At 34.5% G+C, this 12,392-nt stretch overlaps 1 protein-coding gene across 1 annotated transcript in view; it reads right to left on the bottom strand.

The window, feature by feature from the left end:
* LOC149217789 (uncharacterized) overlaps positions 1 to 12,166 on the bottom strand; it is a 28,283-nt gene extending 16,117 nt beyond the window's left edge. The window contains exon 1 of the mRNA XM_089390353.1: positions 12,026 to 12,166. Coding sequence (XP_089246479.1) covers positions 12,026 to 12,166 — 141 coding nt within the window. The remainder of the gene's footprint in view (positions 1 to 12,025) is intronic.
* Positions 12,167 to 12,392: the final 226 nt, after the last annotated feature.

Below are 12,392 nucleotides of genomic sequence, written 5' to 3'. Positions count from 1 at the left end.
GAAAGTGTTTACATTTTATTTCTTCAGGGTAGAGTCTATAATCGGGCCAGGTAGCCTCTGGATTCATCCTTCTTTTGGAAGGTGAGATATCCAATAAAAGCCCATACAATCAATCTATGTACGAGAAATAATTTGTTCTCACGAATTTTAGATCAGAAGCAGTTGAGTTTTGAGCTGGTGGAATTCGAATTTGCAGCAGTGTTTTCTTGGTGTCAACGTTGAAATGTCTTTCAACGATTTGCGATTGGAGTATGCTCTTGAAGGTAGCTTGAATTATATTGCATGGAAAGACAAGATGGAGGCAGTGTTAGATGAAAATGGGTTGAAGGATTTCATAGATGCTGAATCCCTAAAACCTACTGATGCTGCTGAAGCTATGGCTTGGCAAAAGAAGACAGAAAAGTGTTGAACGATTCTGTTGGAGGGCGTGAAGGATCAAATTGTATCCAGCCTGCATGGAAAGGCTTCTCTATACTTGATGTGGAAAGCATTGATAGATTTATTCCAAAGAAAGAGTGACCAGAGGAAGTTGGTGCTCAAGGATAAACTCAAAAACATTAAGTGTGAGAATGGAGACAGTATGCCCAAGTATCTCATGAAGTTCACCCAATGTCGGGATGAGCTGGGAAGTGTGGGGGTGACTGTCGATGATGAGGACTTGGTGAGCTTGGCTCTCCTTGGTCTTCTGAAGAGTTGGCATTCCTATCAGGACTCTGTCAATGGTCGGGAGAAATTTCCAGGATGGGAGAGACTTTGGTTAGATCTTGTGCAAGAGGAGATCAGGTGAAATACCAGGGACAGATCTTCATCAAAGGCATCTGATGAAGAAAATTGTGCTTTGGCTGCCAAAGCAAAGAAGGGAAAGGAGAAAGGTTCTCTTTCCAAATATAGTTCTTCCAATGATGGGAAGAAGGTCGACAAATCAAAAGTGTGATGCTTTCGTTGTCATGAGGTGGGCCATTATTCTGCAAATTGTCCATGGAGGAAATCCAAGAAGGGATCGGGGAAGGATCTGAAGGTGAGGCACTTGCTTCACAGTTTGAGTTGGATTTCACTCTCCGCATGCATGGTTTCATCCATGGTGGGAAGTGGTTGGTTTCTTGACAGTGGAGCTTCTTTCCACATGACCGGTGACAAGAGTTTGTTCAGTAATTTGGAGGAGAACGATCTCCAGATACTCATAGTGATGGGTAATGATGAGAATATAGTGTCTCAGGTGTAAGCATGGTTATTTTTCAGAGGGAGCATGGAGCTCGTATTACCTTGACCATGTCAAGTATGTACCAGGACTGAAGAGAAACTTGGTGTCGATCACGATGCTGGAAGACAGAGGCTATGATGTAGCCTTCAGTAAGGGAAAGGTTTTCCTTAGACACATCATCAGTAGACAGGTGAAGTAGATTGGTTCACGGGTTAAGAACCTGTATGCTCTTGAGGTTCAAGATGCATGCAAAGCCTTGAGCAGTGAAGCAACTGATGGAGACTTGGCGGTTGAGAGGGAGCGTATATTACCTCTCAAGGTGCACAGCTAGAAGAAGTCTCAGATGATTGTGGAGTATCCACGATTGGTGCAGCAGCTTCAGGAGGTTGTGGAGTAGCCACAATAGGGGAGGCTGATAAGAGATCGAGTAGAGACATCTACCCATGCAAAGACCTCCAGTAGGGGAAACTTCGAGCCAGGTGGTCTGAGGGATCGCATGCAGCCATACCTCCAAGTAGGAGGTGGGGTGATGTGGATTGGTCGTCCCAAGGAGGAGGGGCAGGATCCTTGAGGTACCTAACCTCTTGGATGAGACCTTGCTATGGGATCCATGATGTGGAGTAGCAGGAACTGACTGATTGGGTAGAGACAGATGTGGATGGAGCGATAGAGAGAGCAACAGTGTAGGGAATCCCAGGACAACGCATAGCTAGCAGGCTGCAGCAATTTGAGAGGCACAAGTGTTTTCCACAATGCTAGGTGGCACAGAGAAGTGTGCAATGGTGCGAGATGCATGGAGATGTTGCAGTAGCGCAGATGTCAGAGAGGGAGAACTTGTCAGCAACAGGTAGGGCTTCAGCATCAGAGTATGTTCCTAGCCCAATAGAGCGGTCAGTTGAGAGTGTTTTTGTTCCAAGTGTTGTTGGAGCAAGTGGACCGGGCAAATGTGTTGCATGCAGAACATTCTAGAGTTGAAGGATAGGGGTTGCAGATAATTCATATCTTGTTGAGAGGGAGTGTTGAAAATGCAACAAGATGATGGAACTTAGTGGAAAGGAGTCGCCTTCACTAAGTGGGCCCATAGGATATTTTTGGCGCAAAGTCTATTTTTAGACATATGGATCATGGTCTATGAGTTGCAGGATTCTATATGTGGATGATTGGTCATGTTGGTAAAAATAGATGGACTTCTATTTTTAGACATATGGGCGGAGTCTAGTTTTAGACTGCCAGACTAAAAATAGAACAATCGAATATTATTAGCTCTTAATAATATTTGGACTATAAACATTATCTTATCCTCTTGGAGCACTTCAGTTCGAGCTACGAATGTGGCACCTGCAACTGTCAGAAGGAAATATTCTTTTCTTATGGGTTAGTTGAGCTATTGCATGATGGAATTTAGTTAGAACTCAAGTGATTGAGTTTGGTGGAGTTGATTGAGGAGTTGATGGAGTTGTGTTCAGTTTGACTTGGTTGAACTAGTTATATTCAGTCTAACTGCAAAATACACTAGTGATGAGTGATGTGAATTAATTGTTAATTAATTCACTAATTATTAACTCATAAAGCAACTAAAGAATACATCAGTTAACTCAGTGCATGGACAGTTCAATGGAGACAGGTGTTAAAGGTTGAGATTGCTGTCAGTTGTGACTATAGTTGTGCATGAGATTTGCACAATCAATGGATTGAGTATTTCCAATGAGGATTGCGTGGTTCATCCAAGGGAAATACGAGTTTGGATCAGCCATTCTCATCTATTCTCATGCAGGATTGCGCAGTGGAGGCAGGAAAGCAGCGAAGGAGATTTGAACCTGTGATTGATTTAGATCTGAGCTAGTTTGTGTGTAACAGGTGGAGATAGTACTGAGTACTTGTGAGGAGTATTGCACTATGTATTGTTACATGTTCTCAATCATTATAATATACATATGGTGTGGGGTTTTCAGTTGTATGCTTTCTCCGGTTACATACTGTGTTGATATGTGTTATTGATGTGTTTCAATGTGCGCATGCGAATGTTTTGATTCTGCAAATTGATGATAAACATGGAGGAGGTCATGTATTATGCATGCATTCTGCAATAGTGTATAATCAGGATAACCTCTGTGAATAAGTGTCATATTATTCAAAATTTCTACAATATCCTGGTGTTGCATCTTCCTATCTCCATATTTATATATAATAGAAAAAAATCATATTTGTATGTCGACGGTGAATCACGGAATTGTGAAAGAATTTTGAATTCTATTCACCTTCTTTTATCCATTATATCCTTGATTTCTACCTCCACAATTCTTCTTCCTATTTATGACATTGTTCCAGTTTGATGAGAGTGGTTCCTTCTTCTACTACGAACTCCGGGGATTGGCCTTCAAGGATCATTGTCTATTGTATTCCTACCATTTTCTATTCAAGATGTATCTTTTCCTTCAATATATTACCGACTACCTGCCTATTCCATTGTTTTATTCAAGTCTTTAAAGCCTTCATCTTGAGTTGGAATGTTTTCATTTTGTATGTACCATTTATTTACATCTCATCCCACTATTTTTTAAGGAGATGTACAAATGAAGGTTGTTGGATCCAAAAGCATTTGAATCGAAAGGGACTGTTGGTTTCTCTCTCTTTAGGGTCAATTTACAATCTAATCAACCAATGATCTGATTCCATGCAAGGAAAATAGAGGCCTCGAAGAAGATATCCTTTTGAAGTATTCCTTCAGATAGGAGGAATCTATCAAGTCAGCTAGATATCTAATGATAGCCTCCTCATCAGTTATTCCATGTGAACAAGTCATTAACTTTGTATCTCCACAAGATTCAACTGTTGCAAGTAACCATCAAAAGAAATTGATGTTCGGTTTATTCTTCTCATCCCTCCCTTTTTCTCCTGCAACAATTTGATAAGGTTGAAATCCCCTCCTACAATTTGCATGGAATCCACGATTACTCCTTTGATATGAACAAGTTGCTGCAAAAATTTCAGCTTGTCCCTCACAAAAGAGTGACCATATATAGTTGTTAGAAAGATAGACTCCTTAATACCTATATAACAGAACTAACTTGCCATAGCTTTTGGGGTGGCCATCTAGTCCTAAAATTATACCTCTTGAGGGTTCCCCAGATTGCTAGACCCCCAAAATTTCCATTCTCTTCTAGTGCCATAGATTTGAATCCTGACCAATAGTAGGATTCAACTAGTGCCAACTTATCCTCAAATATTTTGATTTCCTGTAAAATGACAATCGTCAGCTTCTCCTTTCTTATTCTATCACGGGGATGTCTTTGCTTACCCTTACTATTGAGCCCTCAAATATTCCATGAGAGCATTTTCATTATGGAAGGGTGGAAATTTTGCGAAGAGTATCGGGCAGGGTTGTCCCTTAGCCGATATTTCCTAACACTTGGTCCGTAGCTTGCACTATCTCCTTACAGTTCTTAAGCTTTGAGGAATTTTTCATTTCCCTTCTCTTGGGAAAGTTATATATATATATATATATATTACAATTGGCAAATAGAACAAGTAGTTGAAAGTAAAAAAAGTTCAATTACTTCCAAATATAAATAAAATTTTTGATGTTGGGTTAAATTATATCAACATGTAATTTAACCCACGGGGGTAGCTCAACTAGTGATGACAATGTTATGAATTACTATGTAAATCATGTGATTCAAATAAAATAAAATATTTCATTACCCATGTTAAGTATTTTTTTTAATCCATTAAATATTTGTTGCAATTGCAAGTTTAAGCTATGTAGTCTACATAATCTAAATCCCCAAGGGGATTTTCAAGGCATTAAATCCATTTTTACATTAAAAAAATGCAATTTAAACAATGAAGAATTTTATAGTGTGTGTGTGAGAGAGACCACAAATCTATACTAGTAAAACTTGCTACATTTGTGGTTTAGATGGATCTATACTGGTAAAGATTAAAGTTATGGCCAAGTGATGCAAACATTTTCATTGCACCTCAAAAGATTCTAGATGCTTGCCACATATGTGGTTAAGATGGATCTATACTAGTAAAACTTTCTACGTCCATGGTTTAGATGGATCTATATTGGTAAAGATTAAAGTTATGGCCAAGTTAGATAGTAAAGTGGTCTGGTTTATGAAACCTTATATTTGTGGGATAAGAAACTGACCTTAATGCCTATTAAAGTTTATGAAAGTGTACATACTCTACCTACCTCTTAATTAAAACTCTAAAATGGTGAACTTTTATGACAAAACTTATGTTCTTAACCATTAAGCCCACTCAAGTCATATTACACAATAATATATATATATATATATATCATCTACTTATAACATTGATTTTATGAACTACTTCATTTTTAGCTCATAGTTAACTTGAGTATACAAAATTCCTAGAATTTTAATACATATCAAATAGAGTAGTATAATGAGGCCACAATTTTTCCGAGAAAAATAATGAAAAATCTAGTAGAAATTGTGGGACATCTAGGTTATAGTTGTCAAGCTTGAGAATTTTGGATGCCCCAAGGGTTTTTATGATGTTGAATCCATTTCCACCAACAAAAACAAATTCAAACAATCCAATGATCATATTTAAAAAAAAACAACGATTCAAGAAAAAAAATCCAAAAAAAATTGTGACCTCAATAGACAACACCTATATCAAATTCTCAACTTCTTAAAAAAATGTAAATTTAATTAAATAAATAAAATATACATGATTAAAAATAAATAGATAAATAGAAATTTACTTTTAAAATATATATTCTCCATAACCCAGATATATATTTTAAAATATATAATTATTGTTTTTAAATATAAATAAATTTACAATGCCTATAGAATCTGAAATTTTTTAATAAGGTTGAAATTTACCCACTTAAATTTATGCAATAATAAAATAAGGAATTCTTAATAAGCTATTTTAACTTTTAAAAATAAATAAAAAAATTAAAGAAAATATTTAAGTTTTTTCTATATTATTTTTAATTTATTTATTAACTAGCAATTGCACTAGATGTTGCAAAGGAAACGCCATAAGGGATAACATATAACGCTAATTAACGCTTGTTTGAAAAATCTTGAAGGACGGGAAAAATATCAACAAAAGAGAGGACCATGCTACAATACAAAAGGCAGGGACCATGCTACAATGATCCTTACAAATCATGAGACCTGTGTTCAATTTAAAGACATTGTTTGATTATGCCAACATGAATATCTCGTAAATAAAGTAATATATTATGATTTGCTACTTTTTGAAATCATAGATTGTTTTGGTACAATTCTTCCATATTTGATATTGTAATGGGTGATTATGCTCTAGATTTCCTTGCTGCGAGTTGGTATAAAAAATAAAACAAACAATTTTATCAATTACTTAAATAATAACAAATTTTAACATATTTCATAATAAAAATGTCCATGGAAACATGTTTTTTTATGGAATTACAATTAAAATATGCATGATGTGAGGGTGTCCTTAAATCTCCAATACAAAAAAAAAAAAAAAAAAAAAAAATCTAATTGTTTCAAACATTACTTAACTTTCGCTAATCTTTTGTCCATGCATGAGTTTGTTCATTCGTTTGATCTTTTTGTTGTATTCCATAAACTATGACTATGAATTACATTTGTTGTAGGTTGCACGTGCTTCATTGAACCCCTGATATGAAAATGCATTATTCACAACCTTAAGATTTGTTGCAACTCTTGTGCGATCTTTAAATATAAGTAATGCATTATTGTTATTCAACTATAGTAGCTCACACTCACCTCCAAAACTGAATATCAATGAATTCACATTTGCATGTTATTGTAAATCAAATAGGAAAATGAAAAGCCTTAGATGCATATCTACAAATGATTTGAAAGGTAGAGGATGCACCTGCCCTGATGCAAGAATTGAACCCTTGGAATTTATGTGACGACGTAGAGGGGCTTTTGAGTTTTATGTAACTTGTATAATTGAAACCCATGTTAGGTCCATTCTTGCAAAATATACAGAGAGGTTACATCTTTATACAAGAAGCAATGTATCCATTTTCTACTTGGGCATTGCACAAAAAAAATGCAAAAAAATGCATTTTGTTATAGACGAAACCAAGAATCTAAAACTTTCCTCAACATTTGAGACCCATTATGGCTCCAATAAGAACTCTTCTTGAATGTGATTGCAATGGTTTAAGAGGAGAAAGGAAATTTGTATAGAAAGGCTTCAAAAACTAGATCAGTTCTCGTATTGTTGCCTCCAGTGTCACATGGCACTTGTGTTGTTAATCTACCACAAGAACATGTTATTAGTACTAGATATTTGCATCTTGTATCGGGGCATGAAGTATATGGGTGACATGGAGTTGTACAAGTGTGTTTGCAATGTCTCCTTGGAGCTCCACAATTTTTCCAACATGCTCTAACACATGATGATGAGATCAGTCACATGGAGGTAAATGGAAGGTCTTAGTACAAACATCGATTCCACATTGCCTTATTTTACCATAAAGCATGTTGCACAAAATATACTGAGAACCACATGGGAAATTCTTCGCAAATGTTTACACAAGTATTTTTACACAAATTTTTTCCACAAGGAAGACCCTTTTCACATCTCTTAGTAGGTTGGCACATGATCCATGCAACTATTCCTCTGGTTATTTTACAGCCGGGTTTTAGCACATGGACAAGACTTAATCTTCTTAGATAACATTTAACATTCTCCACACTCTCCAAGATGGAATCTCTAGCTACATTTGCGATTTTGACATGAAAGCATCTTCATACGCACATTCTCACAATGAAACGCGCCATTCCTTCAATCTAATTAACCCGGGATGCCCACATCTCCACATATTATCTTATCCTATTTTTTCCCATAAAATAATGAGGCATCATTTATCAAAATATTGCAAGGATCACAAGGAATTTCATGGAAACTATTTTCACATTAATGGTGTTGACATTTGAGAGGTGTCTCACACTTCTTTCCATAAGATGATTAAATAGAATTATGATTGTTGGATCTCCTTATCGTCATTGTTTTACCACATAGGTAGGCATGAGGGAGGGTCATCATTGTGGAAGTTGGGTGTGGATCTAGATGGCATTGAAGAGTACATTTATGTGGGCAAGGATCCTCTAGTGTCTTGTTCCCTTTGTCAAGTGGCTTCCTACATGCTTCCTGCATGGTCCTCAACATGAATGTGGAGTGATATATCTAGTCATTATGAGAAGGATTATAGAAATGAAGTATGAATTTTCTCATGCAAAGTGTAAATCCAAGGTCAATCATGTAGCCTCTCTTTCAAATCCCAACAATGTTAATCAAAAGAGTCTTCATAAGGTAGTTTGGAGAATTAATAAAAAATGTAGACAACAAGTCTTGAAGAGGTGATTCTAGAGAACTATGTTAATTCACACAAATGGAAGACCCCTCACTTCATTACGAAAGACCCTTTATGAAATGAAGAAATCGTAATTCGACGAATCAAAATAGTCTTAATCTGATACGAAATTGGAGAGAATTCGTCAAAATAGTCTTAATCTGGTAAGAAATGGAGAGACTCGAATGGAGAGAGACTAGAACTCTCGACTCCTTAAAGTGTTTGTCAGCCCTTGATACTACTTCCAATCTCCAAAAAAAAGATATATACATGGGTTTTCAACTAGCACAAAGGTACCCAATTATTCTTTCCTACTTATTCTTTCCTACTTAACCACCCTTGTAAAATAAAATAAAGATAATTCTCTATTGTAAATACATCAAAAATTAAAATAAAATTTAAAAAACAATATAATATACTCCTAAAAACAAGTACAAAGCGAGATCATTTAAGTCAAAATCTAAAATACAATATAATATACTTCCTAAAAACAAGTACAACGCGAGAGCATTTTGCATAGGGTTTTGAAGGGGATGAATTTAATTGATAGGGTTTTGAGGGATGAATTTAATTGAAATTTACATCTTTATTTTGTTTGATTTTTTTAATTAAGTGGATATTATATTTTGTTATTATTATTTTTTAATTTAGTATATCATTACCATATATATTTTTTTGGATGTTGTTCAAAACTAGTAGAAATTTTTATTTGAATTAAGTAGATATTATATTTTGTTGTTATTATTTTTTAATATAACATATCACTACAACATATATATAAAATGGTTTTTTAGTGTTGTTCAAAACAAGTAGAAACATATTTTAACTTATTTACCAAAGGCAGAAATAATCGAATCTCTCAAAATACAAACCTTTACTTAAATTTTAAATAAAAAATCTTTAATTTTGAAAAATTTAATTCTTCAAACCCATTAATAAATCTAAAATTATAATAAACTTACCCTACTTATAATATATATATAACCAAAATTATAAAAATAGCTTTCAAATACTAAATAATATCTCTCTTGTAAATTATATAACCAAATTTATAAAAAAAGAATTTCAAATACCAAAGCGAGAGCATTTTGCAGAGGGTTTTGAAGGGGATGAATTTAATTGAGATCTCATGTTTATATTTGTTTGACTTTTTTAATTAAGTGGATATTATATTTTAGTATTATCATTTTTTAATATAGCATATCACTACAACATATATATAAAAAGGTTTTTGAGCGTTGTTTAAAACTAGTAGAGACGGAGAGTTTTGAAGGGGATAAATTTAGTTGAGATGTGATATGCTTATATTTTTGTTAGATTTAAGAATTTTTTTATTTATAATGTAGAAGAAAGTTTTTCAGATTAATCAGATTGATAGGATTTGGTCCACGTTTTGAACCAACTAATGTCGTTTATCCTCAGGAATAAATAGTAAGGATGCAACATTCTCCAGAAATAGTCGCTAAAAATAGGCATCCTTAAGTATTCTCTGAGATTAGATGGACATCCGTGCTCATGTCTGTCTAGGTCAATTTTTTGACATGCCCATGTTGGTACAATTCCCAAATATTCGGGGAATGCAATTGACTTAAGCTCAGGGGTTAAAAACTAGTTGTTGATGAATTAGTTAATAGGTAAAGAAATTAATTATTAGGGAGTTAGTGGTAAGGAGTTATTTCATTAAAATATTCTATGTTTAGTTAAAAATAGTTGTTAAGGAATAGTTAAAAATAAAATATTGAATTTTAATATTATTGAATTGATGTAAAGAAGTTATTTATTGATAAAGCATATCATCTGATTTGATAGAGATTGAATAATTAGAAAACTAGTTGTTACGATTCTAGAAATTTTATCCCAATGTAATCAAATAATTATTAATTTATTAAAATTAAGTTTATATTATTTGAATTAAAGAATAGCAAGAAAAATAATACTAGAAATTTTACATTGTTATGCCAAAATAATAATAATAATAATAATAAATGAGAAAAAAAAATAAAATAACAATGATAAAAAATAAAATAGGTGATATGTAGAAAACAAAAGAAAAAAAACAAAAAGAGAAAAAGAAGGAGAGGGATAAGAATGCAATGATGAGAGAGGTGGAATCCATCTCTTACTCAATTTCCAACCATCATCCCTATTAAGATTTTTGGCACGCCTTTCGATCTCAATCATCGCTCAATTGCCTCTCTAAGCTTCCTCTGGTGGAAGTGGTCTTTGGATTCTTCAATGCAGCCATGGTGCTTTGATTTTTGTGCATGTTCAACTACTTGTTTTGTGCATGCTCAGGGACTTGTTTCTCCAATGTCTGCAGTATGCTCATTGATTCTTTGCTTAATAGATCTACTTGTTTCTCCAATGTAGGGGATACCGTAGGAGCAGGGAACAAGGTAGACCTCTTTCGAGTCTTAATAGATCTACTTGTTTCTCCAATGTAGGGGATACTATAGGAGCAGGGAACAAGGTAGACCCCTTTCGAGTCCTTAGGATCAATAGGGTCTTTAACATATCTAAGAGAATTCTTAACGATATTGAGAGGTTTGAATGAAGAAGCAACACTAATCTTCTTGAGGATATGGGCAATGACGATATGGGATATGAACCTTAGAGATGGGATCATCACTACTAGGTTTAACTCTAGGCTCTTTGCAGGCTTTGTGAAAGGCCTTGAGGCTTTGAGATCTGTTATACCCATTATTTTTAAACACTTCAAGAAAATGAGATTTCTCCTTTTCAAAGTGGCTATCATCAGAGATTCTTGAGCATGGGTAGCAAGAGTGCCAAGAACCCTAAATGTCTAACCAAGAAATGATGAGCACTGGCATGGAAATACTGTTTTGTGTGAGTCTTTTTCCAATAGACTTGCTGACAAATGACAAATGGAACCGCCACTCATCCTCCAAAGGAGAATGTCGAGAAAGGGAAAGCGACCTCAACTTCCATCTTGAACTTTCTCAACTTCCATCGTGAACTTGATAGAGTCAAGATTGAGAGTTAAGGTGGTTAAGGAATGAGTCTGAATTTATATTTGTTTGATTTTTTATTTTTATTTTAATTAAGTAGACACTATATTTTGCTATTATTATTTTTTAATCTAGACTACAACATATATATATATATATATATATATATATAACAGTTTTTTAGTGAAAACAAGTAGAGACTTATCTTAACTCATTTACCTAGAGCAAAGAAAAACCAAATCTCTCAACATACAAATTTTACTGAAGTTTTGGATACCTAAAACAAAAATATGAAATTATATATATAAAAAAAAAACAATATGAAATTATATATATAAAAAAAAAAAAAAAAAACAAAAGCAAAAATGCCAAATTATATAGATCCAGTAGAATGCGAAATTGTATATTGACCGTGGGGTAATAAATATGATTAATATTGGAACGAATATGATCTGCACACAATAGGATTTATGACTGCTCTCTTACCAAATTCCTAAATCTGAGATTCCTGATCTGCATATTCCAGATAATGTGGGAGATATCTACAGAAACATATTTTCGGTTCTTTGCGTAACATATACACATTAAGTATATACTACCAGCTGCTTCCTGCAAAACCCCTGTCATCATTGCTTGTGCAGCCCCCCATTCAACCTCCTGACCATATAACTAGACCTTGCAACCAAGAGAACAAAAATTTGAGTACCAGTCTGTGAGTGCATGCATCGCCCGAACTTGCATCTGAAGACTCGATATTGTCCGTCGTCTCTTGGAAGAAAATAGGCAGCTCTAATCCGCGGCTTTCGGGTACACTGAGCACAAGCTCCCTAAGGGTTTGCACACGAGCAGCTAC

This window comes from Pinus tabuliformis, chromosome 1_1 (genome assembly GCF_031772625.1).
Source record: "Pinus tabuliformis cultivar Carrire ecotype Pingquan chromosome 1_1, CPIR1, whole genome shotgun sequence".
Classification (NCBI taxonomy): domain Eukaryota; kingdom Viridiplantae; phylum Streptophyta; class Pinopsida; order Pinales; family Pinaceae; genus Pinus; species Pinus tabuliformis.
Note: the sequence above shows the minus strand (reverse complement) of the source record. Positions and strands in the feature narration are given on the sequence as shown.